Source organism: Ahaetulla prasina, chromosome 10 (assembly GCF_028640845.1).
Source record: "Ahaetulla prasina isolate Xishuangbanna chromosome 10, ASM2864084v1, whole genome shotgun sequence".
NCBI lineage: Eukaryota > Metazoa > Chordata > Lepidosauria > Squamata > Colubridae > Ahaetulla > Ahaetulla prasina.
In genome coordinates, this window is record NC_080548.1 from 23,529,501 (window position 1) to 23,557,348 (window position 27,848).

General features: G+C 44.1%; 1 protein-coding gene across 2 annotated transcripts in view; it reads right to left on the reverse strand.

The window, feature by feature from the left end:
* Nucleotides 1-249: 249 nt before the first annotated feature.
* LOC131204825 (IgGFc-binding protein-like) overlaps nucleotides 250-27,848 on the reverse strand; it is a 29,928-nt gene continuing 2,329 nt past the window's right edge. For both annotated transcript variants that reach the window (XM_058196439.1, XM_058196438.1), the window contains 9 exons: nucleotides 26,176-27,414; nucleotides 21,384-22,009; nucleotides 18,339-18,903; nucleotides 14,783-15,378; nucleotides 13,343-13,907; nucleotides 11,315-11,514; nucleotides 8,066-8,449; nucleotides 3,905-4,187; nucleotides 250-836 (listed from right to left, as the gene is read on the reverse strand). In XM_058196439.1, the coding sequence (XP_058052422.1) occupies nucleotides 3,909-4,187; nucleotides 8,066-8,449; nucleotides 11,315-11,514; nucleotides 13,343-13,907; nucleotides 14,783-15,378; nucleotides 18,339-18,903; nucleotides 21,384-22,009; nucleotides 26,176-27,414 (4,454 nt within the window). In that variant the 3' untranslated portion in view covers nucleotides 250-836; nucleotides 3,905-3,908. The remainder of the gene's footprint in view (nucleotides 837-3,904; nucleotides 4,188-8,065; nucleotides 8,450-11,314; nucleotides 11,515-13,342; nucleotides 13,908-14,782; nucleotides 15,379-18,338; nucleotides 18,904-21,383; nucleotides 22,010-26,175; nucleotides 27,415-27,848) is intronic.

Here is a 27,848-nt window from a genome sequence, read left to right on the forward strand (position 1 = left end):
AACTTCTGGAGGCAAGTTGTTCTACTGATTGATTGTTCTAACTGTCAGGAAATTTCTCCTTAGTTCTAGGTTACTTCTCTCCTTGATTAGATTGGACTTTAGCATCACCTGAAGAGTCCCAAATCCTATAATCTCAGCATATAAGATAAGCACTCCCCAAAGAAGATAATAAACGATCACCACTATTGCATAATGAAAGCCAGAAGTTGCTCAGCTACCATTTTATAGGACCAGTGTTCTTATAGCCTACATCGAATACCACATTGTTTTAAAAACAAGTCCTTTATTTAAGTTTGGCATCATTCATCCATTTATTCATTCATATTGTGATACTTATACACTGTCAAATTTATATCCACCCCCAGCAGTCTATAATATGTAAAATCCATAAAATAAAGACCATGCCACCACCGCAGGAAAAAGAAAAAAACAAACAAACCCTGCCATCTGATAAACTCTAGAAGTCTTTGAAAAGCAAACGTTCTATCACAAAAGAGCTTTATCCGGACGTCCTCCAGAACAGGGGTCTCCAACTTTGGCAACTTTTAAGACCCGCGGACTTCAGCTCCCAGAATTCTTCAGCAAAGCTGGCTGAGGAATTCTGGGAGTTGAGGTCCACAGGTCTTAAAGTTGCCAAGGTTGGAGACCCCTGCTCCAGAAGATGCAATGGAGGGTACCATCCAGTTCTCCAGAAGCATAGCATTCCTTAGGAGAAGAATGTCAGTGGAAATGCAATGTGTTCTTCCCCTCATTCTTCAGGTCTTGTTGGATTGGAGTGACATGCCCCTCTGCGCTGAGCACAATGAACAGGTTGGTTCTCCGAGAAGCAGGTGGTCCTGCATAGATTAAAAAAAAAAAGTACCAAGATCTTAAGAGCTTGAGAGGTTACAAAACAGCACTTTGAACTGTACTCTGAAGCAGAGGGTCTCCAACCTTGGCAACTTTAAGCCTGGCGGACTTCAGCTCCCAGAATTCCCCAGCCAGCAAAGCTGGGGAGAATTCTGGGAGTTGAAGTCCTCCAGGCTTAAAGTTGCCAAGGTTGGAGACCCCTGCTCTGAAGCATATTGGCAATTAGCACAGTGACTGGCAGAGTATATTACTGCTATTATATGGCACTAACAGCTCTCCCCCCTTCGCTGCTGCATTCTGCACTTTACGGTTTAAGATTATCATCTTACAATTTCTGTCACTGGAAATTTATCCTGGGTTGCTAGGATATTGAAATGCATTAGGAAAAGGAAAGCAACAAAATATCCACGCGCCCGTTCTTTCTGAAGCGGTTCCAAGGCTATTTTGCAAAATTGCAAAATCGATTCCAAAAAAAAATCAATAAACCCATCAATAAAACCCAGTGGGAATAATTCATCCAATTTCTGCAAGGCGTCAAGCAGTAAGTGGACATTTATTAGTCATTCATTTGATTACATTGGGATTACCTTTTTTTAAAAAAACCTAATACGTTGATGAAATTTTATATAGATTTTGGAACTCAATTGATGATAGTCCTAAAAGTTAGTACGGCCAATCAAGAATGAAGACTGATGTCAACCTAACTATCTGGACTTTGTTGTGTTAAGGGACCAATAGTTGTGCTGGTCTATGGGGAAGTGTGCATCAGACCCGTGCGCTCTCACAGGGAGGGACTCCTCAGGATGCCATCAGCCAGGCAGTGCCAGCTGGCGACGCCCAGGGGAAGGGCCTTTTCTGTGGGGGCTCCCACCCTCTGGAACGAACTTCCCCCAGGACTTCGCCAACTTTCCGACCTTCGAACCTTTCGCCGCGAGCTTAAGACACATCTATTTATCTGCGCAGGACTGGACTAGAATTTTAAATTTGGTTTTAACGGGATTTTATTATCTTATTGTAGTTTTAATATTCGGCCTTATTTAATAAGTTTTTTAAATTGGTGTTTTATTTTGTATTTATATGGCTTAGGACCGGGATACCTTCGAGACCGCCTTCTGCCACCGATTGCCTCCCAACGACCTGTGCGCTCCCACAGAGTGGCCCTCCTCAGGGTGCCGTCAACCAAACAATGTAGGTTGGCGACCCCCAGGGGGAGGGCCTTCTCTGTGGCGGCACCAGCCCTGTGGAATGAGCTTCCTCCAGGATTACGACAACTCCCTGACCTCTGGACCTTCAGACGTGAACTGAAGACTCCATTATTTCAGCGTGCGGGACTAGCCTAAGAACAAAATATTTTAACTAAATTTTAATGTGGGTTTTATTGGTTCTTACTGTTTTAGTGATCAGGCTTGGATAATATTTAGTTTTAATTTGGGTTTTAAATGTTATTTATTATATTGTTATATTGTTTTAATATGCCTGTAAACCGCCCTGAGTCCTACGGGAGATGGTGCGGTATATGAATTTGATAAATAAATAAATAAATAAAATATGTATTTTTATTAGACTGTAAACCGCCCTGAGTCCCTTGGGAGATAGGGCGGTATAAAAATGAGATTAAATAAATAAATAAATAAAAATAAATGTAAAACCCAAAGTTTTATTTTTTTTTCTTTTGCATCATTCATATGCAAATTTAGGTTGAGAGTCAATTAAATTGCCCCACCTTAATCAAGTAAATCAATTAGAACTTACAACCAGCTAAGATTTCCTCAATGGTGACGGCCCTATTTAGAAGTAATGATCCTTCTTTAATAGATCAATCAGCAGCACTGAGTTGAAACTCATTGGAGAAGACATTCAACAAGGGAACCACCAAAGTAGAAATTAGTTTTTGAGGGCTAAATAACTAGTAAATTTTGGCTTTTCTGTTTGGCCAGTTTGCTCGGCACAAACATTTTCAACGGGAGAGAATTATAGAAAAAGTTAGGAATGGAGACTAACATTCTACAGCAGTTTCATAGGACAGTAAAAAAGCAAAGCTGAAAACTGATGTAATCCTATAAATGATGATTTTGTGCTGCACTATTTTTTCCACTTATAATTATTGTACATTATTCACCAAGTGGCAACTAGCACTTAATTTGATTAGTACTTTTAATTGTTGGCTGAATGACTGTTAATTTAAGGTTCATTAAACAAGACATTACAAAATAAAAACAGGTTTTGCTCTGTTAGGAAACTTAATTAAGAAATGGCTTATTTAACTCACTGCGGCAGATGCAGCAAACTTAAATTTGACTAGGGAACTGACAAATTTCACATACATCCATTATATCTGTGTGACCAAGGAAAGTAGTTGATTATCCTACTCAATCTTCTTGCTATGCAGATCTGGGGGAAAAGAAGCACTTATCACCTTTCCCAGTCTGACCTTCAACTTACTCAAGAACCAAGGCTATATTTTATTTTATGTAAATTTAGATGCAAACTGCACATCACATTTTTCATGGTCGTTTCCCCCCCCACCCCCAATCTGCTTTCAGTTATTTTATTAGAAAGGATAAAAGTTAAAGACCCTCTTGAGTCAACACCAGCTGGCCGCTATACAAAAGTGGTTTGCTAATGTCTTCCTGTGATGCAATATTTCAAATCCTAGCTTAGCCTACAATCCTAGGATTTCCTGATTTCGCCAATGCAAGTCCAATCTTGCTAATATACATACATACATACATACATACATACATACATACATACATACATACATACATATATGTTTTCATAGATTTTGCTTAGTAGGTAAGCTTACAGCAACAAAGCCAACACTCCCCACCTCCCCACCAGTATTTATAGAGAGATGGCAGCTCTGACCACGCTTTACTCGCACAAGCATGAAGCCGTAAGCACCAGCCTGAAGATGACGAGTGAGATCTCATCAAAACGTCACCAAGATACTCTCAACCTTACATGGGAAAAGATCCGAATACGCATACACACACACACACACACACACACACACACACACACTGCCAAGATTGCTGCCTGAATTATACCTTACCGCTTTAAAAGTCCTTGGCCTTCCAAGCATAGAGAGCCTCAGCAGTGTTCGCAGATTCCCCATTTGGCAATTTCCAGTCATCTGTGGGGTCTCCATTGAAGTTCCCACACGGCCCACATAACTTCTCTGGAGGGATATTTTTGACCTTTACAATTACCCCACCGTCAGGAGAAAAATGAACTTGTGTATCGGAACCCCGGGCAATCACAATCCCATTCTGTTCCTTGCTTAACGTCAGGCGTTTGGAGACTTTGTATGGCAGGTTTACTGACCGTCCATTCACCTAATAAACATAAAATATTGGGACAAATAAAAACGCCACCAGGAATGCAATATGTCCGATCCTGAAAGATACACAGAGTTAAAAAAACAAAAGCTGTCTGTAGACATAATGTTCATCGGAAGCTGCCCAATTTTATATTAAAGAAGTTGTCGGTCTTTGTTAGTCGCATACAATGGCATATGGCAGTGGTGGTGAACCTATGGCATGTGTGCCAGAGGTGGCATGCAGAGCCCTCTCCCTGAGTATGCAAGCTATCACCCCAGCTCAACTCTGTCACGCATGCACGGTCACCTCCCGCTGGCTAGCTGGTCTTTGGGTCTCTGCCGCTCATGCATGGGAGCTGGGGGACATGTGGGGGGACAGGTCATTTGCACAGGGCACACACGCATGTGGGGCACATGGCAGATATTGTCGTGTCCCACTCCCCCGCTGACAGCCAGGTCAGGGAAATCCGAATCAGGCGTGCCTCTGCAGCTCTGTCAAAGTCCTAGCAAAGTTCTCAAGGCAGGCAGGAGACCAGAAAGTGACTTCGCAAGATATGTTAGTCTTTGCCTGACTCAGAGAATGCCAGAAAGCAGATCCTTTATATAGGCCATGGGGTGTGGCTCCATGACTCAGCACTTATCCAGGCCTGCCCCTCCCTTCCTTCTGTTGCCTCCGCCTATCAATTCTTCTGAAGCGAGGGTCACTCCAGTCTGCAGCTGTTGGTAATTGACCTTCCTCAGGCTCACATGCTGTGGGGGAGGGGGAGGGGTCTAGTTGCTCCGTTTGCCTGGGCATGGAGCCAGAGCTGGGGGCTGGAGGTACTTCTTCCTTCTCAGCCTGCCAGGGCATGGAGCCAGGGCTGGGGCCGGGAGGCATACTAGGACATTCCTCAGCTTTCGGAAGCAGATAAGAAGGCCCCGGCTGCAGTGAAAGTGGACGAGACACAACACATATGCGGGACAGGGTGAATGCGCAGAGTGGGGTGCATGGATGGGGATGCGTGTGCATGCGCATGGGCCCGGGGTCAGGGGTGCAAGCACAGGGGTGGGGCACATGCACGGGGATGCACACGCATTGCATTTAGGGGACGTACACGCACACATGCTCTTTGGCCACGGTGCCGAAAAAATTAGCCATCAGTGGCATATGGTTATCTCCTGGAGATCGCCATAGTCCTCGACTTACAACCACCACTGAGCCCGAACTTTCTGTTGTGAAATGAAACATTTGTTAAGTGAGTTTTGCCCCATTTTACAACCTTTCTTGCCCACAGCTATTAAGTGAATCACTGCACTTGGTAAGTTAGTAACCCGGTGGTTAAGTGAATCCGGCTTCCCCATTGACTTTGCTTGTCGGAAGGTCACAAAAGGTGATCGCATGACCCCCCCAAGACACTGCAACCGTCCTAAATGTGAACCGGTTGCCAAGCGTTTGAATTTTGATCGTGGGGAGGCTTCAAAGGTTGCAACTGTGAAAAACGGTCCTAAGTCACTTTTTTCAGTGCCGTTGTAACTTGGAACGGTCACTAAGTGAACTCTTGTAAATCGAGGACTACCTGTAATTGGGGGTTTGGAATATTTGGATAGCCCCAAGGAAGAATTTAATATTTTCAGGGGAAGACAAAGTAGGAATGGGATGCACAGTAATGAGAAATGGGCAAGACATATCACATGCATGGATGAAGGTCACGGGGCGGGGGGGATGTTGTCTGTAAAAAACCTAAGGTTTACTTAGGATTTGGTTTAAAATTCTTGCATATTTCCCACCACGTGTAAATTTCTACACTCACACAAAACAAAAATACTGCTAACTCTTGGCAACTGTGGCAGTGGTGGGTTTCAAATTTTTTTACCACCGGTTCTGTGGGTGTGGCTTGGCGGACGTGGCATGGCTTGGTGGGAGTGGCAGGGGAAAGATACTGTAAAATCTCCATTCCCACCCCACTCCGTCGGAAAGATACTGTAAAATCTCCATTCCCACCCCACTCCGTGGGAAGGATACTGCAAAATCCCCATTTCCGCCCGATCAACTGGGACTCGGGAGCCAGACAATAGATGGGGGCGGGGCTAGTCAGAATTTTTACTACCGATTCTCCGAACTACTCAAAATTTCCACTACCAGTTCTCCAGAACTGGTCAGAACCTGCTGAAACCCACCTCTGAATTGTGGTAAGCGTAGTAGGATTCCCTTAATGGGATTCAAGATCAGCTATGATCACCTATGACTTGGGCCCAGATTATCTGAAGGACCACCTCTCTCCTATTACATCCATCTGGCCCACCAGGACAGGAAGGCAGTGTATGTATGTTATAGAACAGCAGTGGGTTTCAAATCCCATCGCTACCTGTTCGTTCATGGACGTATGTGCGCTATTTCGTGCACGTGACGCATCTGCGCATGCGCAGAGACATCCGAACGGGTAGGCGGAACCTCCCACCACTGCCACTACTGGTTCTCCGATCTGGGAGAACCAGTAGCAACCCGCCACGGGACCACAAGACAGGGCCTTCTCAGAGGTGGCCCCTTCTCTATGGACCATCATTTCCCTGGAGGTATGGTTGGTTCCCACCTTGTTGCTTTTCCGAAAGGCCCCGAAGGGATGGTTTTCTCAGCAGGCTTATGGATCACAATTGGAAATGGAATCAATCAAGTGGTTGATTTGATTATGTTGCTGCTGCCACTGGAGGAGTTATGGTTTTCATGTTGTGATTTTTCATGTTGTAAGCTATCCAAACTCAGCTGTGTGTGATTTGGGTGGACATAGAAATTTGTTTCATAAATAAATAGTCCATCCTCCTGTAAGCTAATAAAAAGTTAAAGTGATCTGAGGATAGGGAAAGGATCATAAGAAACTGGTCTTTAATTAATCCCCTGAGCAGGGGGTTGGACTAGAAGACCTCCAAGGTCCCTTCCCACTCTGTTATTCTATTCTGTTCTGTTCTATTTACATGGGAATGAAATACAATTGGGAGGTGTTGTTGTGAATGACAGCAGCAATGCCTTTGCTTAAGTCCATTATTCTTTTCCCGAACATCCATACAAGGAAATGTATCATTGATGTAAAATGCCCATAGAAATGTTTACTGGGAGGTGGGAGGAGGAATATATTTTTCAAGGTATTGGAAAAGTGCGAAATTTGCATACAAAAATATGCCTATCGTTGATCGTGAATGTAATTTTTTTTTCCTAATGTTCGTTTTAGGGTTGTTCGACAAATTACAAAATTAATCAAAGGACAGAATAACACATAAACACCGGAAACACAGAAATGGAGCAGATTTTTAGCTAATTAGCAGACTTGGTGATAGAAGATGAAGGCAAAAGAAGGAAAGCAGCTTTCAAGGATGCTGGGTACAATTTCGCGGTTGACTTAAGACAGTGGTTCTCAACCTTTATAGTGCTGCGACCCCTTTAATACAATTCCCCACAATGTGGCAACCCCCAACCGTAAAATTATTTTCGTTTTGAATTTATCGCGCCTGAAGCCATATTGGCTAGCGATCTGAACTGCTTGTGATTGCCTTGAGGACGGAGGCATTAAAGCGGAGACTCCTCTCCTATTAAGTTTATCGCGTCTGAAGCCAGATTAGGCTAGTGATTGGGAGTGATTGCAGCTGGCTTGAGAGGGAGACATCAGAGCAAAGATTTCTCTCTTTTTTAATTGATCACGCCTGAAGCCGAATTCGGCTAGCGATTTGAAGAGCCTGCAGCTGGCTTGTGGAGTCAACCATTGGAGCGCGATTCTTCAACTCACAAGTCTACTTTCCATATTTCCGATGGTCTTAGGCGACCCCTGGCAAATCGCCATTCGACCCCCAATGGGGTCCCGACCCACAGATTGAGAACCGCTGACTTAAGAGCTGCTTGACGCTCTTCCCAGCCTTCTCACTTACCCATATCCGGTTGTTCTTTTTCAGAGTAATGGCAGCCTCTTCAAAGTAAACATGAACAGCCGTGACCACCGACAGGTTATCTTCACAGTCCTTTCCGATGTTGGCAGATACCCTGAACCAGGCGGTGTCGCTCTCATCGCACAGAGAGGACACGTCGTAAACCCCACCGCAGAAGTTCCATCCTGCTGAAGCTCCATCAAAAGAAACAAGTTGGGCGTCTCGGGAAATTTTGCACTGGCCTTCTCTGAGCTCACAGCCGCGCACGCCGTTTTGGAGAACGCAGATCTCTTCACCCCGGCATGCTGTTTCCTCAAAGGTAATTTGATCCAGACCTTGACAAGTCCATTTCTCGGTGCAGTTGGTCGAAAAGATGCTTTCTCCAGCCTATGAAGATGACTCACCAGTTGCAGAAGACATGGGAAAAAAACAAGGAAGAGTTATTAGGAAGAGCCACTGGGGGAGATCATCCGTGGATTCAGGGTGAGTTGTCAACTGTACACTGACGATACTCAGCTGTACATCTGCACCCCGAACCACCCCAGCGAAGCCGTTGATGTGATGACTCGGTGCCTTGAGGCCATGCGAGTGGATGGGGACGAACAGACTTCGGCTCAACCCATCCAAGACAGAGTGGCTGTGAATACCAGCGTCCCGGCACAGTCAGCTAACTCCATTGCTGACTGTGGGGGGTGAATCGTTGGCCCCCAGGGAATCGGTGCGCAATTTAGGCGTTCTCCTGGATGCACGGCTGTCTCTAGAAGACGATTTGACGGACATCGCCAGGGGAGCTTTTTATCAGGTTTGCCTGATTCGCCAATTGCGCCCTTTCCTGGATCGGGACTCGTTATGCACAGTCACTCATGCCCTCGTTACCTCCCGTCTGGATTACTGCAATGCTCTCTACATGGGGCTCCCCTTGAAGAGCACCAGGAGGCTCCAACTGGTGCAGAATGCGGCCACACGGGGGATTGAGGGAGCTTCTCGTAGCTCCCATGTAACACCTCTCCTGCGCAGGCTGCACTGGTTACCGGTGGTTTTTTGGGTGCGATTCAAGGTTCTAGTTATCACCTTTAAGGCGCTCCATGGCATGGAACCGGGATATCTACGGGACTGCCTGCTGCCGTCAGTTACCTCCCATTGACCAGTGCGTTCTCATAGGGAGGGCCTCCTTAGGGTGCCGTCGGCCAACCAATGTCGGCTGGCAACCCCCAGAGGAAGAGCGTTCTCTGTGGGGGCTCCAGCCCTATGGAATGATCTACCTGTGGGACTTCGTCTTCTCCCTGATCTTCGGACCTTTAAGCGCGAGCTCAAAACCTTTTTCTTTCATCAAGCGGGGCTGGCCTAATGATTGATTTTAATATTGAGGGGTTTTAGAGCGTTTTTAAGGGGTTTTAATTTATTTATTACTTTTTATTCAACAATTTTAATAAGCAGCGTATTGAATTAGATTTTTAATTGAATATTGTATTTTAAAATCTTTTGTTATTTATGTTTTATTTATGCTGTACACTGCCCTGAGTCCTCGGAGAAGGGCGGTATAAAAATTTAAATAATAAATAAATAAATAAATATAAATAATTAGATTTGCCCAGGGATGTGCCTTTTATCAGAATGGTGTCTATGCTGGCTGTGGAATTCTAGGAACTGAAATCCACAGATATTAGACCTGCTGAGGTTGAGAAACACTGAGAAATGGTTAATGTACTATTAAGTCTCCATGTAGAATAGGTACAATGAGGCATGGTTAAAATGCAGGCGAACTATTGCAGGCAAGCTCTGTCCACAGCCAAGAGTTCAATCCTGACCGGCTCAAGACTGATTCAGCCTTCCACCCTTCCGAGGTCATTAAAATAAGGGCCCACTGAAACCTCTTAGAGAGTGCTGTAAAGTACTGAAAAATGGTATATACATCTAAGTACTATTGCTAGTGCTATTAACACCCCCATCTTGGAGTGGAGAATTCTCTGTTTTTACACAGCATTTACTCTGTTTGGAGGTTTTCCAAATAGTCAATATAACAGCCAATCCGTCAATAATTGAGGGAGCGGCTCAAAGCTCCCATATAACACCTATCCTGCGCAGGCTGCACTGGCTTCCGGTTGCCTTCCGGGTGCAATTCAAGGTGTTGGTTATCACCTTTAAAGCGCTCCATGGCTTAGGACTGGGTTACTTACGGGACCACTTGCTGCTACCGGTGGCCTCCCATCGGCCAGTGCGCTCCCACAGAGAGGGTCTCCTCAGGGTGTCGTCGGCCAGACAATGTCGACTGGCGACCCCCAGGGGGAGGGCCTTCTCTGTGGGGGCTCCAGCCCTCTGGAACAAGCTACCCCCAGGGATACGCCAACTCCCTGACCTCCGGGCCTTCTGGCGTGAGCTGAAGGCTCTTTTATTTCATCGTGCAGGACTGGCCTAATAGTTTTTTAATGGGGTTTTTTAATAGTTTTTAGAATTTTCAGCCTATTTAAATCAACTTTTTAAATTTGTTTTTAATTTTTATATTTGTTGTTCTTAGTTGGCTGTAAACCGCCCTGAGTCCTTCGGGAGAAGGGCGGTATAGGAATTGAAATAATAAAATAAATAAAATAAAATAAAATAATTGTTCTTGGAACAACCAGTATATGTTCAAAATAGGAAAAAAATGTGTTTCCAAAATCAGGCAAAGCAGATCTATATACAGATAGTCCACTATAAGGTGCGTTACTGGAAGAAAATTAAACAGACTCTTAACTACTGGAAGACCTGACAGACCATGTTAGGGATAGGTTGTCATGTAGAAAACCTAATCTATTGTGAGGTATGAAATATCAGGTCCACATATGAAAACCCAGTTATGTTCTATGCACAAGAATCTTCTCAAATAACAGTTAAAACACCTGCTCAGGTGTTCAGAGGTGGGTTTCAAAACCTGTCGCTAACGGTTTGCTCATGGGCGCGCTTGTGCACTCATGCACACGTGCAACACTTCTGTGCATGCACAGACGGAGCCTGTGCATGCACAAGCTCCGTCCACCCGCCACCGCCGCTACCAGTTTGCACAATCCAGGACGAACCTGTAGCAATCCACCACTGTGGGTTTTAAAGGTCAATGGAATTCATGGGAGGTTGGTATTAATTCTCTTACAGCTATGTAGGGATTCTAGGTCGATCCCTCTTTTAATGCCATCCCGCAAGTTCTGCCACTCCTTCTCTTACTATCTACGTGATCACCAGCAGTCAAAACGAATTGACTGGGCTACTGCCCCAGCTTACCTTCAAGTAGAGTCCACTGTGTGTACAGCCACACTTTTCCAGAGGTACGCATGCATTCCCATCAAACATGTAGCCGTCATTACATCGGCAACCTTCAAAACAATTCCTAGTGCATTGCACTGCTGCGAAGAAACTGGCACAGCTGGAATCGCAAGCTCTAATGCACGTGTCATAGTGGCTATTAGCTGGACAAAGGAGAGCTGAAGAGGTAAAAGGAGAAAAGGTTTGCCAAATGTTTTCCTTCTGCCGCCGAATAAAATACAACAAAATAGCAACACGGAAGCAAGTTTTCCTCTATCACAATAGATTACCCAGGTTCACTGCATCCCATGGAGTTTTTCCCATATAATAACTGCAAATGCAGAATCAACAAGAAACCGATATCAATGCTGGAAAAACGAACAAACACCGCGAGATGAAGAAATAACTAAGAAGAGCGTGCAGAGATGGACAGACTGAACATTAAAAGATACAGAATATTATCAAACGTGGAATCTATTTTATAAGTGGTTGGGAAAAAGGGGTGGAGATTAAGAATGTAATATGTATTGTTAAGCAAATTATGGTAAATACCCAGACAACACGATGTTTATTAAGCATGAAAAAATGTAATTAATTTAAAAAAACAATTAAAAAAAAGAACCCGATATCAGAATAAATCTGAAATGGGCTTATCAAAATATAACATTCGGAAAGGGATTTGGAAATATAGTCTACATTTAATACTACTTTTCTCACCCTTTCTGTAATCCAGCTTTGGAAGAAAGTAGCATTGGATTAAGGCAGTGGTAGTCAACCTGGTCCCTACTGCCCACTAGTGGGCGTTCCAGCTTTCATGGTGAGCAGTAGGGGTTTTGTCCGATAATGAAGCACTTTCCTTTTTTTTAATTTAATTGACTCTTTTTTAAAAAAAATTCATAGCATTATTTAAAAACATTTTCATTAGGTTTTCATAAAATTCCCCGTGACAATTTAAATTTCTGAAAATATACTATTTGTATCACCTGTGCATAAGTTTAGGTCACGTTACGTAAGTGAAACTAAATGGCGCTATAGTGTGACCGCAAACAAAAGAGCCTCATCGCAGAATAGCTCGCGCATCTCCCCCCACACCACTCAGCTGTAACAGACAAGCAGAGCTGGTAGCCGCCGCCCCCAAAAAAACCCAATGTGCAGACGATGATACATGGCACATTACTGTGGAACCAGTGGGAGGTTAGAAAATTTTATTACTAACAGCGATACAAAAGTGGGCGGTAGGTATAAAAAGGTTGTGACTACCCCTGGATTAAGGTTTGTGTTGGAGCAAAGGAGAAAAGAGAATCTCTTACACAAAAAACTGGCAAGAAAGTTAACCCTAAAATCTGGGGATTATTAAACAGGGAGACTAGATATGAGGAATTTATCTCAATTGTACTGGCAGTTTCTTAAAGTATCCATAAGAGGCATTCTGTCAAGTTTGTTGCACTTGTCACTATAGCCTTGGAACCAGGTTAATTTAAACCTGGTTCAAATTACAGCAGTTTCCCAACCTTTCCAGGTTTGTGGACTGGATGAGGGGAAGAGGTGAGGAGTGGGGATGGTTCCACATTAGTGGCTGGTAAGCGTGTGGTCACACAAACAGAGTGCATGTGTATGTGACTGTTCACTGCTCACACAAATGGGGATGTGTGTGTGCACTCGCCCACCATTTCTGTGACTTGGTTGCAAATAGCTCACGGCCCACTAGTGGGGTTCGGCCCTGAGGTTGGGGACCAGGGGTGCTATTCAGCAGGTTCTGGAGAATCGGGAGCGGAAACTTTAAGTAGTTCAGAGAACCAGCAAACACCACCTCTGGCTGGCCCCAGAATGGGGTGGGAATGGAGATTTTGCAATATCCTTCCCCTGCCATGCCCACCAAGCCACACTATGCCCACCAAGCCACGCCCATCGAACCAGTAGTAAAAAAAAATTGAATTCCCACCACTGTTGGGAACCCTTGAATTCCACTATTTCCCTTGATAAGGGAAGCCGACTTTATAAACTTACGACATGAGACAGCTGTTCTCCAGTCTTCAATTTCAGCTCCAGCTGCTTGACATTTAGCAGTGTAAGCTTGAAGGTTTTGACAGAGAGCTCCCTCGCCGACAACTTGCATGTCGTACAGGCAGTTGTGATAGAACTCCGCAGGACTCACAAATGAATGACAGTCTTTGAATGGGCCGGTCTCAAGGTTGAGGAGTCCACAGTATCTGTCACCTTCATATGGTGCTGTTTGGGCCTCGTCATAAGCAGGGAGCTTGCGCAGGCAGTCCTTAGAGCAAACGCTCCCAGCTGTGGGGACTTCCCATGAGATCCCAAAGTCATCAGCACCTGGGGTGAGAGTTCCATTAGGCATCAAAAAATCATCACCCAAGTTATCGTTGAAATTGCCACCAAGCCCAGATGTCTGCTCTTGGTAATTCCTAGGCACATAAACTTCGACATAGTTGGCAGTGTCATAAATGACTTGGAAACCTCCAGATGACTGAACAATAATATTATTCCCTTCTTGGTGGATCCAGAGTTCTCCATCGTCTCTGCTAAACGGTAGGTTGTAAAGCTCGTCTTTTACCTTGAAGAGGGAAACGAGAATAAAGAATGAATTCTTTGCTACAATTTTGCAGGTGCGTGGCCGATTAACATGAATTCCTCTGGAAATGAACAGACTAGAAGGTGACACATATTGCCCTGTAGGAATGGAACTCAGTCAATGAATGCAGAGCTTTCACAAAACACAGCTTTTAGCTATACTGTAATGCAGTGTTTCTCAACCTTGGCAACTTTCAAGTGTGTGGACTTCATCTCCCAGAATTCCCAAGCTGGTATGAATTCTGGGAGTTGAAGTCCACGTATCTGAAAGTTGCCAAGGTTGAGAAACACCGATGCAATGTATGAATCATTCTCTCTCAAATCCAACATCAGCATCCATTGCAACACATACAGGAAAAAACCATAATGTAAAAAAGTCTTGGATCTGGAATTGCACAGAAGGGATCATCTTCTTCATAGACTGATATATAACAGAATAACAGAGTTGGAAGGGACCTTGGAGGTCTTCTAATCCAACCCCCTTACTAAAGCTGGAAATCCTATACCCTTTCAGACAAATGGCTGTCCAATCTCTTCTTAAAAAAACCTCCAGTCTTGGAGCACCTATAACTTCTGGAGGCAAGTCGTTCCAATGATTAATTGTTCTAACTGTTCGGAAATTTTTCCTTAGTTCTATGTTGCGTCTCTGCTTGATTAGTTTCCATCCATTGCCATAAATCCATTGAATGTTATTTTGCTTTTTTTAAGGAATAAGGAGAAAAGCATAGAATCTAAACTTTAAACAAAATTAAACCAAAGCTATCTATATACAGAGAAATTATTGTTATTGTTCGCATTATTTTTTATATAGTTGCTCACAAGGAGATATTATCATATGTTGATACTTTAGGCGCTTACCTTAGCTTGCCATTTCTTTCCTCTCTCCAGGACAATAGTAGTTCCATTTATGTAAATAACAACTGATGTTATTTCGACTAAAGATCCATTATCAGCATTCTCATGTTCCACCACCACAGAAAACGTCACCTGCTGAGTATCTTTGTCGGTTACTTGTGTTAAGATGTAAGAGCCGGAGCCAGCAAAATCAAAACTCTTCCCATCAAAGGTAGTATAATGGCTTCCACCAGATGTTGTCACTGTTCCATAACCGACAGGGTAACAGCCCTGGATGCCATTCTCCACCCTGCACTCCTCATAACTCCCACAGGAAAACTGGTGGCAGTCAACAGTACCAACGTCCACACAACGACACTTCTCCTGACAAGCGTTTGTAGTGTAGAACTCTGATCCCTTTTTGTAGTACCTGCCCTCATGCACACAACCACACTCAGTAACAGGGACGCACTTGTCCCCATTGAGGACGAATCCAGAGTCGCAGATGCACCCTTCAACGCATGGAGCATCGCAAGAGTTGGAACTGGCAAGATTGTGACAGGTAGAAGGGCAGCCATTTCCACATAATTCGTAGTGGGAATTAGGTAGACAGGAAAAATCTGGAAGAGATGGATGATGAGATAAATTATAAATACAGCATCCCAAGTATTGACTTTAGGAGCCCTGAAGATATATTAATGTTGACGCATCCACATGTTGCTCTGGTGTACGGGGTTCCAAATATTTTGAGGCCTATCACTAATAGGTTAAGGAACCAGGTTAGAAAGCAAGAGACGATGAATTCAAGACCTGCCTTAACCATGACAGACAGCTAGGTGAGTTTGAGCCAATCACCAGAAGATCATGAATTCAAGACCCGCCTTAACCATGACAGACAGCTAGGTGAGTTTGAGCCAATCACCAGAAGATCATGACTTCAAGACCCGCCTAAACCATGACAGACAACTAGATGACTTTGAGCCAATCCCCAGGAGACCATGAATTCCAGTCCTGCCTTAGGCATGAAAGTTGGCTGGGTGGCAGTCATTCTCTCTCAGTCCAACCCTCATGTCGTGTCCCACTCCTCCGCTGACGGCCGGGTCGGGGACGTCCGTATCAGGCATGCTTCTGCAGCTCTGCCAAAGTCTTAGCAAAGTTCTCAAGACAGGCAGGAGACCAGGAAGTGACTTCAGCAATATAAGGTAGACTTTGCCTGACTCAGAGAATGCCAGAAAGCAGATCCTTTATATAGGCCATGGGGTGTGGCTCCATGACTCAGCACTTATCCAGGCCTGCCCCTCCCTTCCTTCTGTTGACGCCGCCTATCAATTCTCCTGAAGCGAGGGTCGCTCCAGGCTCCAGCTGTTGGTAATTGACCTTCCTCAGGCTCACATGCTGTGGGGGAGGGGGAGGGGCCTAGTTGCTCTGTTTGCCTGGGCATGGAGCCAGGGCTGGGGGCTGGAAGCACTTCTTCTTCCTCGGCCTGTCTCAGCATGGTGCCAGGGCTGGGGCCTGGAGGCATGCCAGGACATTCCTTAGCGTTCGGAAGGAGATAAGAAGGGCCCAGCTGCGGGGAAAGCGAATGAGACACAACACCTCATCACAGGGTTGTATTGTTGGGAAAATAAGAGGAGGAAGGTGTAAATATGTTCATTGCCTTGAGTTATTTGTACAAGCAATAATGGCGGGATATAAATAATCAAATAAAAAAATCAAATAAAAAATAAATAGATTGCTCCCTATCCCATCCATCCCCATATCATCTGTACGATTTCAAAATAGGGAAAATTGACCTATATCTGAATTTTCTATGAATTTTGAAACATCTGTTATGTGTGTGTGGGGGGGGGTCATGTTCATGATCCTTTTTATTGGTACTTATTTATAAGAACTGTCTATCCCAGGGGTTGGCAACTTTAAACACTCAAAGAGCCACAAAGGTCCTAACCGGAAGCTCCTCATTCAATTCTGAAGCCGACCGGACGTCCGGTTCCCCCACCATAAAGTCTCCTCCTAGCACGGCGTCCTTTTTCCTCTACCTGTCCTAACCAATTGTGGAGCCGACCGGCAATAGGGAGCTGCAGCAGAGGGATGAAAGAGCCACATGCGGCTCCAGAGTCGCAGGTTGCTGACCCCTGGTCTATCCAATCCTTCTAATCCATGTGCAGGACAAATATTATTGTCTCACTGCCCTTTCTATGCTTAGAAAGCTCTCTATCCATCTCGTAAATGAAGGGGACTTCTCTTCCTGTATACTAATTACAGCAAAAAAATTACTATTTCTCCCTTGCATCCTAATAATGTTTGCTGAGAAATATAAGTTGTTTATTTCAAATAAGACTTAGAACAGCGTCTCCTCCTGCCTGATCTATTGAAGCCTTCAGCGTCTGGAACCGTACAAATGGGATAAAGATGTGATCAACTGGGAATGTCTAAGGGGGGGGGGAAAGCCTTTCTCTTCATCCCTAATTCTAGAAGAAATCTCTTTCAAAAAGGCTGTTTCCTATGGCATTTTTGCATAGCATCAAAACATTAAATATGCTATTTCTTCAGATATTTTAGCTGTGGGCTATGGATAAAATGATTCAGTGATTCAGTTAAATCATTAAAATATACAAATAACCAACTATTTCCATTTACCAGTTTTTAAAACGAGAGATAAGACTTTGGAGAAAGAAAAATGTTCTCCAAAGTTCTGATTATTAAATAGATCCCAGGGGCCACAGTGTTGCTCAGGCTGTAAGAAGCCTGTTATTAAAACACAGCTGCCTGCAATTACTGCAGGTTCTAGTCCCACCAGGTCCAAGGTTGACTCAGCCTTCCATCCTTTATAAGGTAGGTAAAATGAGGACCCAGATTGTTGGGGGGGCAATAAGTTGACTTTGTAAATATACAAATAGAATGAGACTATTGCCTTACACACTGTAAGCGGCCCTGAGTCTTCGGAGAAGGGCGGGATATAAATGTTAAAAAAAAAAAAAGTATCATGGAAAATCTAAACAACACAGTAACAGCTTTATGTTTAAACAGCAGTGTTTTAAAAAGTGTTAATTATCCTGTTCGGATATTTATAATTTCCCAAACTTGAGACTTGATGGAAAGAAGAGAATTAATATTATTAAAGTCTCATCGATTTCAGATGCCTATCTAGATTGTAGAATTCATTTTAGCAGAACAGAACAGAATAAACAATTTGGTTACTTGGCAACTGGCTTCTGTTTAGAATAGAATAACAGAGTTGGAAGGGACCTTGGAGGTCTTCTAGTCCAACCCCCTGCCTAGGCAGGAAACCCTACGTCACTTCAGACAAATGGTTATCCAACATCTTCTTAAAAACTTCCAGTGTTGGAGCAACCACAACTTCTGCAGGCAAGTCGTTCCACTGATTAATTGTTCTCACTGTCATTTGGTTGGACTCTACCTTCCTGTAACTTCTATACCATTGATCGTGTTTCATGCTTTGGAATAATAAAACATGGAGCAGTATTAAGTATTCATGAGCAGAATGGGATATATTCACCCCAAGACTTAATTAGACAGAAATCCCTGTCACCAAAAAAATTCATAAAATTATACATACTGCAAAAGGAGTTGGATCTCCACGGCTTAATTTGGATATTTTGAGCTTGGCAGGTTGTGGCATAAGCAGCGACCGCCCCACAAAAAACATCTGGATGCCCCTTGTATGTGCAGGTGTCAAAGATACAATCTTCAAAGAAGTTGGTTGGGTTAATTGTCCTGTGACATGGCGCAAAAGGTCCGTTGCTTTTGGTGAGGATCCCACAGTAGCGTTCAACTTGGTAGGTTCGTTTCTCGGCCTCGCTGCATTTTTGGCATTTACCGGTGCATCCTGTAGAACACCCGGGGACATCCTTCACCTTCCAGCAGTTTGCAAATTGGGTTATATCACTGGTTTGATTTCCATCCTGCATGTCAAAATCATCATGGGGATTCTGGTTGGCATTGCCACAGAGTCCACAGACCGAATTGGCATACGTACTGGGAAGAATGACCCTGGCGTAGCTGTTCCAGTCAAAACTGACTGCCAAATCAAAATTGGTTTTAATGAAGCCATGGACCCCACTCCGGTAGACAGTTAGTTTATTTTCGTAAGAAAAGGGTAAATCCACTAAAATGCCATTGACCTAAAAGACAAACAAGATCCAGGGGTTTTAGCAAATTCAGAAAATGGGGTCCTAAGATGATTTAAGCCATTGCTGTCGACTTGCAAAGCAACCCTGGCCTGCTCTCTAGTTGCACAGCAGCACAAAGACAGATTCGCATTCCACACATCTCTTTCAAGGCTGTATCCCAGGGTTACCTACAGCAGTGGAGGGGAGTGAATTGCTCCATTGGCAAATGTGATTGATGACATACACTGGCGGGAGGGGGGGAAACAGAGTCATAATTGGAGCGTATGTAGGGTCAGAGCTGGCATAAATAACTGGATTTCTTTTGAAGCTTGGCCCGAGACTCCTGATTTAATTACGGGTCGGAACCCTGACTACTGCATTCACTAGTGACTTACCATGTCTTTATGGCATCACCCAACCACCACTTAAGTGATATAGAGTCTTTTATATTGATTCAATGAGAGTTGGGTGTCTCAAAATGCTTTAAGTTGCTATAGGGGAAATGATTTAAGATTAGATGTGGAACCAATGCAGAATTTATGAATTGCCTTCTAGGTTTTGCTCACCTTTGCTCTACCATAATAGAAAAAGAGATTCCTTATCGTATGAAAACTGTCAGGTATTAATCTCTCCAATCAAGATTGATCTTCGGCTGAGTGCTTGTAGGATTTTGCTAAATGTTTACTATGCTCTTTATCACAGGGGCCTCCAACCTTAGTAACTTTAAGGCTTGTGGACTTCAATTCTCAGAGTTCCTCAGCCAGCTGGGAGTTGAAGTCCACAAACCTTAAAGTTTACTAAGGTTGGAGACCCCTGCTTTATCAGACCAAACCTAATAGCCGTAGATTTCTGTGGCATGGTTGTATACTACCGTACCTGCAGGAATGTCTCCTGCATTTAAGTTGCCTTCTGGTACAAGGATACAGAAGGGGAGGCCCTGATGTAATGAATTAATGAGTGAGTGAGTGAGTGAGTGAATGAATGAATTAATTAATTAATTAATTAATTAATTAATCCCAAGTAAACTTTTTAATTTGGCCACATAAAAACTATTTCATTGGCATTTAGCATTCTGATAAATGAAAATACTTGAAGCTCAAGGTTGAAATGAAGGGTCCTTGGGGCTCTCTGAGCTTGGTTGTTTACTTGCAGAAATTTCATTACTCAAACTAGATAACAGCTAGTACTGAGGATGGTACCTAGTTTGGGTAATGAAACGTCTTCAAGAAAACAACCAAGTTCAGAGAGCACCAAGGACTCCTCACTGAGCATCCTTCCTTTTCTCTTTTGCTTGGAATCGTCAAAAAACAAACAAACCATGACATATTCTGCATAAAATACAGCTTTGTAAATCACTTTTAAGTGATTTTCTTGTTACAGAATTAAGAAGAACCAGAACTGGGTGTAGCTTTCATAAGTATCTCCTGCAACAGAAGAACGTCAGAGAATGGTTTGCAGGATTCACATTCCTTCCCCCCACCCCCAACCCAGAAACAGCAAAAGTCCCTATCTGAAGTAATATTTCTCCTTTTTCCAAAGTAGACCTGTAGCCATTTCTTGAGCTTTACTCTAAAAATTCCCCAACATCTCCTTATATAGGAAAATGAGAATTGCATGCAACAGACTGGCCATGCTTCTGCAGAGTATTTTAGGTGACCCTAATTACCAAATTTAAGGGACGCGGTGGTTCAAGGGCTAGGATGTTGAGCTTGTCAATTGAAAGGTCGGCAGCTCAGCAGTTCGAATCCCTAGTGCTGCCGTGTAATGGGGTGAGCTCCCGTTCCTTGTCCCAGCTTCTGCCAACCTAGCAGTTTCGAAAGCATGTAAAAATGCAAGTAGAAAAAATAGGGACCACCTTTGGTGGGAAGGTAACAGCGTTCCATGCGCCCTTGGCGTTGAGTCATGCCGACCATATGACCACGGAGACGTCTTCGGACAACGCTGGCTCTTCGGCTTTGAAACGGAGATGAGCACCGCCCCCTAGAGTCGGCAACAACTAGCACGTATGTGCAAGGGGAACCTTTACCTTTACCTAATTACCAAATTTACACCTTCCCACTAGAGGTGGGTTTCAGCAGGTTCTAACCAGTTCTGGAGAACCAGTAGCGGAAATTTTGAGTACTTCGGAGAACCGGTAGTAAAAATTCTGACTGGCCCCGCCCCCATCTATTCTCTGCCTCCCGAGTCCCAGCGGATCGGGAGGAAATGGGGATTTTGCAGTATCCTTCCCCTGGAGTGGGGATGGAATAGGAATTTTGCAGTATCCATCCCCTGGAGTGGAGGGTGGAATGGAGATTTTACAGTATCCTTCCTTTGGAGTGGGGAGGGAATGGAGATTTTACAATATTCTTCCCCTGCCATGCCCACCAAGCCACGCCCACCAAGCCATGTCATGCCTACCAAGCCTGTTGTAAGAACCAGTAGTAAAAAATGTTGAATCCCACCACTGTTCCCACCCACCCCAATGCTTCTCCAATGTTCATCCACCGTACCTCAATCCGATGTTGGGCACTTTTGCTCAAGCTGATGGTCATGTTGTAGACTTCCAAGGTCACCGCTTTGGTAAAAGACACAGCCTTATGGCCTCGGTTGTCGTTCTCCACTGTGACCGAAAATGGGGTGAGGGCTGGGTTCTTGGAACAGACGCCCACCATCTGATACACACAGCTTCCCATAAAATCGTACCTGGTTCCATCAAACGTCAGGTAATGTGGATCCCCAGATGCAATGCAGGTACTGTAGGTGGTGGCGTGACAACCACGAACACCATTCACCACAATGCATTTGGTCCTGCCTTTGCAAGAAGACTTCACGCACACAGTTCTGCCTGATCTGTTATCACACCTGCAACGGGATTTGCAGTTTTCATCCGCCCAAAACTCCTCTTCTGCTCTGTAGGTCACCCCTTTGTAAGTGCAGTTGCAACTCTCCCTGGGGACACATTCCTCTCCACTGAAGAGGTAGCCTTCGTCACACTGGCAGACTTCTGCACAGGTATTTTCACATCTGGATGGAGCAGTTCGGTCAGAACACGTTGCTGGGCAGGCACTTCCACAGGATACATAGTGGCTGTTCTCTGGGCAGGTCAACGGGACAGGAACTGGGTCTGGGACTGGAGCTAAACAAAACAACGTACAAAAGAGGCAGAGGGAATCTCAGCAACAACAGGGATAACAAGGTAACTTTCCTTAGGAAGAGAAACATATATGGATAGCATTCATTTGCAATTGACTAATCAGATTCCACATAAATTGGACCTTGTTCTGGTGCTGGCTGTATGGAATAGCCCAGCGGTGAAATCTACTTACCTTCCCTAGCAACTCGGAAGGGCGTGCTCTGTGCGTGCACGCAAGCAAAGCGAGTGTGCGTGCAAGTGCATCCCAGGCACACTTCGACCCTCTGCGCATGCGCAGAGGCTCAAAAACAGGTTACTTCCTGGTTAAAACCAGGAAGTAACGTCTGGGCAGATGGGCGGAGCCTCGCACTGCCACCACTACCAGTTCACCGAACCACATGCTACCATTGCTACCGGATCAGCTGAACCGGTCCAAACCAGGAGCATTTCACCCCTGGAATAGCCTCCCTCCCTCCAGAGAACTGGGTGGCCCCAACCCAACTGGAGTTTCAGAAGATGGTGGACAACTGACTCTTTCTCCAGTCCCGGAGACCATAATGTTAGAATTATATTGGAGCATTGACACAAATACGCGAATATTTAGGAACTGAGATTCAAATCGGCCCTCCACTTGGTGCTGTTTCCCCGCACCTCTTTGCCTTAATTCTCAACATCAGCAATTTTAAGATGTGTGTCTTTCAATTCCCAGAACTGACTGAGGTATGGTGGGAGTTGAAGTCCACACCTCTTAACATTGTTGAGATGGAGAAACATTGGTTCAATGACATAGCGGGGGGGGGATGTGGGGGCTGCCACTGAACAAGTAACGAAATAAGAGAATATCCCACATGTCAAGTGGGATAGACACAAAACCCAAGGCCTGCCAAGTACAGGATCCAACTCCAGCTACCCAGCCCTTTGCAATCTCGCATGTATTCCCCAAAACATTCCCATTTTCTCAGAGTAACCAAGAAATGTCCAGCCTTCAGATGGGGTTAAGGCAGTGGTTCTCAACCTTTATAGTGCTGCAACCCCTTTAATACAATTCCCCACGATGTGGTGACCCCTTTAATACAATTCCCCACGATGTGGCAACCCCAACCATAAAATTTTTGTTTTGAATTTGAAGCCGTATTGGCTAGCGATCTGAACTGCTTGCGATTGCCTTGAGGATGGAGGCATTAAAGCAGAGACTCCTCCCCTATTAAGTTTATAGCGCCTGAAGCCAGATTAGGCTAGCGATTGGGAGTGATTGCAGCTGGCTTGAGAGGGAGACATCAGAGCAAAGATTTCTCTCTTTTTTAATTCATCGCGCTTGAAGCCGAATTCGGCTAGCAATTTGAAGAGCCTGCAGCTGGCTTGTGGAGTCAATCATTGGAGCGCAATTTTTCGACTCGCAAGTACACTTCCCATATTTCTGATGGTCTTAGGCGACCCCTGGCAAATCGTCATTCGACCCCCAACGGGGTCCCGACCCACAGGTTGAGAACCGCTAGGTTAAGGAATCACCAAGCTATGAACTTGGCAAAGCTTTGGTCTTTGTGCGTAGGCTGAAAAGTAAACTGATGACACCAGTAAAGATTGTGGCCATCTGTTCTTTGCTACGGAATCATTCTGAAAGCATAGCTCTGTGTGTGTGTGTGTGTATAGGTGGGTGTGTTTAATGAGTAAATAAGTTTTCACAGTGATGAGGTACAGCTTGAGAAATGGGCTTGCATGTGCTGAAAGCTGTATTTGACTTTTGGGAAATGATTTTAACTTTTGTTGATTTGGTCAATTTTTTTTTTCCCCCTGCTGGAAGTTCTGCAAATCCCTGCCACTTTTGCAACATGATACATAAATTTTCAAAAAAAACCCAAAACAATCTCACAGTGAGAATTGCCTCAGCAATACATCGCCGGATGACTATTCTTTCCAGTTTTGCTTCCTGTACTAAAAAAAAAAAAGGACTTTAAACTGAAGTTTTTGTGACTTTCTGGACAAATCTAAGCAGGTAAATCCTCAACTTACAACCACAATGGAACCCAAAATGTATGTTGCTAAGTGAGAAATTAAATGTTCCATTTTACAACTTTTCTTGCCACATTTGTTAAGTGAATCATTGCAGTTGTTAAATTAGCAATACGGTTGTTAAGTGAATCTGGCTCCCCCCACAGACTTTGCTTGTTGGAAGGTCGCAAAAGGGGATCATATGACCCCGGGATACTGCAACCGTCATAAATATGAACCAGTTCTCAAGCGTCTGAATGTAAATCATGTGACCAAGAGGATGCTGCAACGAACTGCTGTAAATTGAGGACTACCTATATAGTTTTTGGAGCAATATTACAAAAGTCATTATCTTTTCCCAGGATATTTTTTAAAAAAGTTTTTTTAAGTTCTCAGTCTAACTCAGGGGTTTGCAAACTTGGCTCTTTTAAGACTTGTGGACTTCAACTCCCAGAGTTTCTTTTGTTTCAACAAAAAGTTTCAACAAAAAGTTTCAACAAAAAGTTTCAACAAAAATTCTGGGAGTTGAAGTCCACAAGTCTTAAAAGAGCCAAGTTTGCAGACCCCTGGTCTAACCTATAATCATGGATTATATGCTGGTGCTCCCCAATCTGGATACTAACTGATCTGATCAGCCATAGCTTCCCCATCCAGACTATTCCTTTCAATCTTTTTCGACAACCCTTAAATAATCGGAATCGAAGACATGCTGCCTGCAACATTATATTAAAAAGGGGAGGAATCCTCATTTAGATAAGTTTTTTCCACCCTTGGCCACTAGAAGATGTGTGGAGTTCCACTCCCAGAATTCTGGGAATTGAAGTCCATTCAACTTCAAGTGGCTAGGGTTGGCAAACACTGGTTTAGATGCAAATTTACTGTCTCCCAAAGACCAACTTTTGCTGATTTCTCTTTTAATAGTGACTTGAGAGTTCCTTTCATACATCAGAGTTAACAAATACCAGCAGTGACTGCAGGGTATGGTTTATAAAATAAGTCAAGATGGCGGGGTAGCTTCCATTCGGCCATTGTGGCCGCCATCTTGATTTATTTTGATCCCGCCCTGTGGTATATCTGCAAAGTAATACCTATAGAAAAACATCCCATTTTCTCTTCAACAGTCTCTCTGGGTTATTGCGCCTCATTTTAATCCAAAGGGAAGACTCCCAAGACTGATTAATTTTAACTCTGATTTCAGCTTTCAGACTAATGTGCAATATTTTATAGATTTATCATTGCTGTCATTTCATTTTGGTTTGTGAGGGATGGAGTTAAATGTTACAGTGCTTTTAAAGCTCTTTTAATATAATAAGAGTTGGAAGGGACCTTGGAGGTCTTCTAGTCCAACCCCCCTGCCGAGGCAGGAAACCCTACACCACTTCAGACAAATGGTTATCCAACATTTTATTAAAAACTTCCAGTGTTGGAGCAACCACAACTTCTGCAGGCAAGTTGTTCCACTGATTAATTGTTCTCAGTGTCAGGAAATTTCTCCTTCGTTCTAAGTTGCTTCTCTCCTTGATTAGTTTCCACCCATTGCTTCTTGTTCTACCCTTAGGTGCTTTGGAGATTAGTTTGACTCCCTCTTCTTTGTGGCAGCCCCTGAAACACTGGTATCATGTCACCCCAAGTCCTTCTTTTTATCAAACTAGACATACCCAATTCCAGCAACCCTTCTTTATATGTTTTAGTCTCCAGTCCCCTAATCATTTTTGTTGCTCTTCTCTGAACTCTTTCTAGAGTCTCCATATCTTTTTTACATCATGGTGACCAAAACTGAATGCAGTCTTCTTTATTTATATCTCGCCTCCTCCCACCCCTTACTTCTTTTTCTGTCACATATGTCTATGTAATAAATAATCATCTTTTAAAAATAAATAAAATAGAAAAATCCTCTATGAGGCTTTTTCCAGAACAGGAAGTCTAGGGAAGCTCCAAAATGGCTGAGAGGGAAAGAAACCAACCATAGCATCCAACCTCAGATAATATTAAAGAAAGCTACAACCAAAAATAAAATGCAAATACCCGGGGAGAAAACTTAAGAGGAAATTAGAGGGCAGGTCATTGACACAGCATTAGCAATCATGTGAAAAATTCTTCTAACTCAAAAGAAGTAATTAGGAGAGAATCTTAGAATATGAGTCATAGTGCTGATTATTATACAAAGGCCAATTAGTTACCGAATGTGCCGAAAGGTGATGGAGCAAAGCCGTAGCCTTCATAATTCTTGTTTCCGTAAGCCAACACACCAAAGGGAGCTTGAGGATTCTCAAGGAAAACTGAACGTTGGTTAATATCAGCTTTCCAGTTATATTCACCCCAAGAATACTCTGAGCCAGGGATCAATTGCCATTGAATGCCTGCCACAACAGAGTTATCCCAGGTACCAGTTTCTGAGCTCTTGGCTACGATAAGGACATGGTTGTCAAACTTTCTGAGACCATCGATTTGGTAGGCCAGGCCATAACTGGTGACATCGGGGATGTTGATGAGAAATGGATCATATCCTATGTTCCCTATCTTGATCCCGGTGAAAAACAAAACCACCTGGATCCCAGCATCGGCAGAGATGTAAAACGCTTGAGAGAACTGGAGAGGAAACTGAAAGACTTCTCCAGGCCCCATATCTTGAAAGCCTTTATCCTGTCCTGACTGATAAACAACACGTGTGCTTTGACCAGCCACCACATAGATAATATCCAAACCAGTCTGCAGAGGCACGGGAGGAATGATGAAAGTCTTGCCCCACTTGGAGACTGGCAAAAGTTGCTCAGCGACGTGGTCGCAGTAATAATTTTCCTGGACGCAGACATGGCCGCTCAAGACAGCCACGGGAGCCGACGACTGGATCTTGGTGCCAGATAGGTCTTCCACACTTTGCAACTGCAGAACTTCGAAAGCTTGGAGGTGTACCGTGAGGGTACTCCCTGCTGGGTACGACCGTCTCTCGAAGATGACTTCGCCTTGCGGTTCAACGGTGACTTGAGCAGGAGTTTGCCAAGCTATGACAGCCAATTCTTTTTGGTAACTGTCTGCTTTGGTACCCGGAGGTGTGATGACATAATAGGTATCGCCAAGCTCATGGACCGGGTAGAGTGTCATGCTCGCAATGGAATACAATTTTCGGTTAAACGAGACCACTGAAATGTCATCCTCAGCCTCAATCACAACGGAATGGGCAAAAATACCACAACCTTTCATTTCCAAACTGACGGGGAGATCCACAGGCACCGTTTCATCTCCTGCAACGAGGTAAACTTGGCGGGAGGAAGACCTGGTCACTGTCACGGAGACCCTGGTGTTGTTGCCATGGCCCACAAGAAATAGCTTCAAGCTTGTTTCAGAAGGCCTGTTGGTCTCAAAATTTTCCATGAAAGCCGTGATGAATTGCTTTCCCTGGGAACTAGAGAATCCTTGGCCTGAGAGAAGAATAGAAAAGCGTGGAAAAAAATGAGCACAGAAAAGAAGAGCAATAAAATACCCCAAGAAAGAAGAAAGGGAGGGAACACATTTGGAAAAGGGCTATGGGCCAAATGGAAAGGCACCAATAATTTATCTTTCACTTTCCTTATTGCTATTGAAGTATTTACAAGTTTGATTTATTTTATTATTCCTCACATTTTTCACACTTTCACCTCAGGAACTCAAGACAGTCCATACTGTTTCCCACAACAACAATTCTGTAATATTTGGGGAAGAGGAGAGAGAGGGGAGAGGGAGTGAAGGAGAGGGAGTGAGGGAGGGATAGAGAGGAAGGGAGGGAGAGGGAGGGAGGGGGAGAGAGGAAGGGAGGGAGAGGGAGGAAGGAGGAGAGGAGACAGGAAGGGAGGGAGAGAGAGGAGGAGGGAGAGAT